General features: G+C 46.4%; 1 protein-coding gene across 1 annotated transcript in view; it reads right to left on the bottom strand.

Moving 5' to 3' along the window:
* Positions 1 to 3,534: 3,534 nt before the first annotated feature.
* Positions 3,535 to 4,590, bottom strand: part of LOC108803161 (nicotinamide N-methyltransferase-like) — a 2,599-nt gene continuing 1,543 nt past the window's right edge. Inside the window, exon 2 of the mRNA XM_018574997.1 lies at positions 3,535 to 3,904. Coding sequence (XP_018430499.1) covers positions 3,535 to 3,904 — 370 coding nt within the window. The remainder of the gene's footprint in view (positions 3,905 to 4,590) is intronic.

The raw sequence follows: 4,590 nt of genomic DNA, 5'->3' as shown, positions 1-4,590 counted from the left end.
CGGCGTCTCAGTATACCGCGAGCAGCAGCTTGCGGTATACTGAGCTTAGGGTGACGGGAGGACGCTAGTTTGTGTCCTCCTGTTACCATAAGGAGAACTATGGGGAAAAGTGTTAACCCCACAGTTTTCCTTTAAGCATTTTGTAACAAGTGTTTTCTATCCGGCATTTTAAAGAAGGATTGACAGAGTACTATGGGGGGAATTTATCAAAACTGGAGCAGATTTGCATGACAGCCAATCAGCTTCCCTCTTTTATTTTCGAAGCCTAACTCAACAAAGTGAAGAGAGAAGCTGATTGGTTGCCATTGGCAACTGCTCCAGATTTTGTCTGCTCCAGTTTTCATAAATTAGCCCATATGAGTTATCTAAAGAGACAGCAGGGCAGTATATGTTTCCTTTCAGGCACTCTGTCTCTAATTGAAACCTCCGACAGAGGGGTTATGAGAGAAAGAAAGAAAGAAAGAAAGAAAGAAAGAAAGAAAGAAAGGGGAGGAGTCACTGCTGATGCTGGAAAACATTTTCAATCAGCAAAATGTTGCAAAGTTGAAAGGTCCGCAACATGGTTTGCCTATAAATGATTATTGTTCTATCAAATCTTGTCAAAAGTAGATTTTTTTTTAAACTAAATTTATAATTATAATGTTCTTTTAAATCTAAATATACAATAGATGAAGGCAGATAAAAAGTTCAGTAAGTATGTTACTTGTTAGAGGTGATACATGTCAGACAGGACAGGTGAACCCACAGCCATGTGAGTTGGTTATTTGTGTGTCCCCGGTGAGAACCTCTTCCTCCTCATTGGCCTACTTCTACACAGGCTCCTCCCCCCTTCAGCCTATCATGAATGCAGCTGCTAGACTCATCCACCTAACCAACTGCTCAGTGTCTGCAACCTCCCTCTGCCGATCGGTCCACTGGGCTCCATCCCCCGCCCCCCTCTGCCGATCCGTCCACTGGCTTCCAATAGCCCAAAGGATAAAATTCAAAATATTAATGACTTACAAAGCTGTCCAGAACTCCGCCCCGGCTATATCTCAAACCTTGTCTCAAAGTATCACCCTAACCGTCCCCTCCGCTCTTCCAAAGACCTCCTGCTGTCCTGTTCCCTCATCAACTCCTCCCATGCTCACCTCCGGGACTTCTCTAAAGTCTATCCCATCCTCTGGAACTCTCTACCCCGACCTGTCCATCTAGAATGTGCTGCAGGCACTGTGTGAGGGCCCTCTCCTCTCCTACGAAGCTCAAGGGAGCCAAAAATGACACTCACAATTAAGTATCACTTAAAATCTCAGTGTATTAATTTGACAAACAGTTGTATATATTAGGACAGTGTACTGCGGAAATGCTATAAGCAAGCACGAGTCATCATTTTACAGATTATGTTTCACCCTAACCGCCCCCTCCGCTCTACCAAAGACCTGCTGCTGTCCTGTTCCCTCATCAACTCCTCCCATGCTCACCTCCGGGACTTCTCTAAAGTCTCTCCCGTCCTCTGGAACTCTCTACCCCGACCTGTCCATCTATCTCCCACTCTGACTCCCTTTAGGCGATCCCTTAAAGTGGCATTAAACCCTCAGATGTTTTAACATAAAACAATACTGTAATGTGCGCCTTACTGTAATCCATGGTAGTTTCCCTTCTCTTTGCTGCTCTTCCTTTTAAATCCTCATGTCTTCTCATGCTGGGGGTGAACTTCCCATTGCAGCTGAGTGCCTCTTCCTGTAGTGCTGGCTCAGGTTGTGAACCTGCACACAGACACCATGTATCCATTCCAGAGACAAGGCAGTCTGCTGCAAAACTCGGAGCTGTGCAAAAAGTAAAAGCGTTAAAGTTCATCTTTACAGTCGTTAGTCAGTGTGAGAAATAATAAATCCTCAAGCCCGGCTCTTAGTAGAAATGGGGATGGGGATATGATGGGGATGGGATGGGGATGGGATGGGGATGGGATGGGATGGGGATGGGATGGGGGATGGGGATAGTGTAAATAAGATTTTATTCCAAGCCCTCCCTTTGTGGTCAAGGTCTGAAGAGTTGCGGGATTCAGAGGCCTCCTAGTGGTGGGACCACCTTGTATGTTTGCAGCTGAGACCTCAGCCTTGGACTAGATTTTAGAGGTAGGTTTCTATATATATTCTTATTATTGAGGTGAGTAATGAATGTAAGCTAAGGAATACACACCGATCAGCCATAACATTCTGACCACTGCTAAAGACCTCCGGGACTTCTCTAAAGTCTCTCTAGTCCTCTGGAACTCTCTACCCCAACCTGTCCATCTATCTCCCACTCTGACTCCCTTTAGGCGATCCCTTAAGACTCATCTCTTCAGGGAAGCCTATCCCACCTCAACCTAACCACTCAACCACTGGCGGAACTACCAGGGTCGTATCGGTCGCAACTTGGGGGGGGGCCAGCGAGGAAGAAGAGGGCCCCCCACCCCCGAGATCGTGCCGCTCCCTCCCTGCCGCACAGCCACCCGCAGCATGTACTGGTAGCTGTGCGGCAGGGATGGAGAGGCTGTCACTGGTCCCGCAGAATGTGCTGCAGGCACTGTGTGAGGGCCCTCTCCTACTCCTACGAAGCTCCGGGAGCCAAAAATGACACTCACAATGAAGTATCACTTAAAATCTCAGTGTATTAATTTGACAAACAGTTGTATATATTAGGACAGTGTACTGCGGAAATGCTATAAGCAAGCACGAGTCATCATTTTACAGATAATGTTTCTTTGCTAACTTGCGGTTTCAATATACTATACTCTATATAGAAAAGGTGTAAAGTACAATAAAGAAAAATAGGAAGTTAAGAATGGAAATGTACTGAATACAGTTTAAAACTGTCTATGCACAATTCAAAGAGGACCTGTCTTGTATTATCATCCTTTCACAGCATGCCTTTTGATTGTGGGAGGAAACTGCAACACCCAGAGGAAGCAAATTTTGCAGATAGTGTTCTGACCTAGGATTTGAACTAGGGACCCCCCGTGCTGCAAGGCAGAAGTGCTAACCACTACACCACTGCTCTGCCCTATGTATGGATTTTGAAGAGGGAACAAGAAGAGGGAAGAGTAGGGAAGAGTAGGGAAGAGTAGGGAAAAGAGGTAAGAGCGGAGAGAAGGAAGGGTGGACAAAAGATGCAAAGAGGTAAAGGAGATAAAGAGGAGGGAGGTAAGGATGGACAAGAGGAAAAGGGGTAAGAGAAAGTAGAAGAAAGAATGTAAGCATACAAATGAGGAAGGGGAGGTAGGAGGGGGGATGGAAAGAAGTAAGGAAGGAGATGAGGGAAGGGTAGGGTGGGGTGGAGCGAGGATGGAACAAGGTAATGAAGAAGAGAAGGGAAGGGTAGGGTGGAGAAGATGGAAAGACTTAAGGAAGGAGATGAGGGAAGGGTAGTTAGAGGATTAAAGAGGTACATTTATGAGGAGGAATGTAGATAAGGGAAAGGGGGAAGACATATATGGGGTGGGGGGTGGGGTAGATGCATACACTACTGTTCTACTCATTTTTGCGTGCTGCTACAATCGACATTCCCTTATAATCAGTGAGATCGCTCTTTTAACACCTCGCAGTGAGTGACAGTGAACCCTTCTTTGGTGACAGCGTTTTTCACAAAATTCTCATCATGTTGGAAGACATGCATGGTGTCCTCCCCCACTTTATAATATGTCCCATTTACAGTGGCGATCACTAGCAGGAGTCCTCCGGGCTTCACAAACTTCATCATTTTCCTCAGGGTTGTCATGTATTCATCTTCATTGGTGCTGGTGGAATCCAGAATCCACATCGTGATCACACAGTCGGCTTGCGGTAACACTATCGGATCTGTCGGATTTTCCTTTGTGATGTCAAACTTCAAAATCTCTTTAATGGCCGACCTCAGCTGCATTTCTTTCTCTTGCCAATCATCGCTGCAAAAGAAATGTTACAAAGGTAACAAAGTACATAAAATGTGATGTCCTCAGGCAGGGCCGGATTTACTCTCTCTACTTCCCCAAGGCCAGATTCCTTAATGCGCCCCCCTACCCGGCAAACACCCCTCCCCATGGAGAATGGCAGACCTGCAGGCTGCATACAAGTGATCTTGGCGACATCACTGAGACCACTTGTACCAAACAAGTGGCGGCTTCCCCGCTGTATATTTAGCTCTGCTTGCCCAAACCTCGGGCTTAGTGTAGAAAACAACTACCCGCGCGGCTCACGGAAATGCATCGGGGGATAGGAATTCCACGACCCTGCTGCCCTTCTACTCTTGGTTGGCCTTGTGGGAAATCCAGCCCTGTCCTCGGTAGGGTTGTCCCTCCTTGCTCTAATGTTCCTCTAGGTGTACCAAGCATGCTTAGCAAAATATATATAATTGATAAGTCAAGACTAGTGCTTGCCAACCAAGGGGCCACACTTCATATTCTGTATATGTAATGCAACAGAGGGCTGTCAGAGACTGCAGAGTTACTAGAGGAACCGGTCGGGGATGGTGCACATGTTACAGGTATGATTGGAGACATGCTGTAGGAGTACAGAGGCTGGAAACATGTTACACAAGACTGCTAGAGCCCACTGCTATCACAGCCCTTTTGTAAATTACTACTGACTGCCA

This window comes from Nanorana parkeri, unplaced genomic scaffold (genome assembly GCF_000935625.1).
Source record: "Nanorana parkeri isolate BGI_ZX_2015 unplaced genomic scaffold, ASM93562v1 scaffold3455, whole genome shotgun sequence".
Taxonomy (NCBI): domain Eukaryota; kingdom Metazoa; phylum Chordata; class Amphibia; order Anura; family Dicroglossidae; genus Nanorana; species Nanorana parkeri.
Note: the sequence above shows the minus strand (reverse complement) of the source record. Positions and strands in the feature narration are given on the sequence as shown.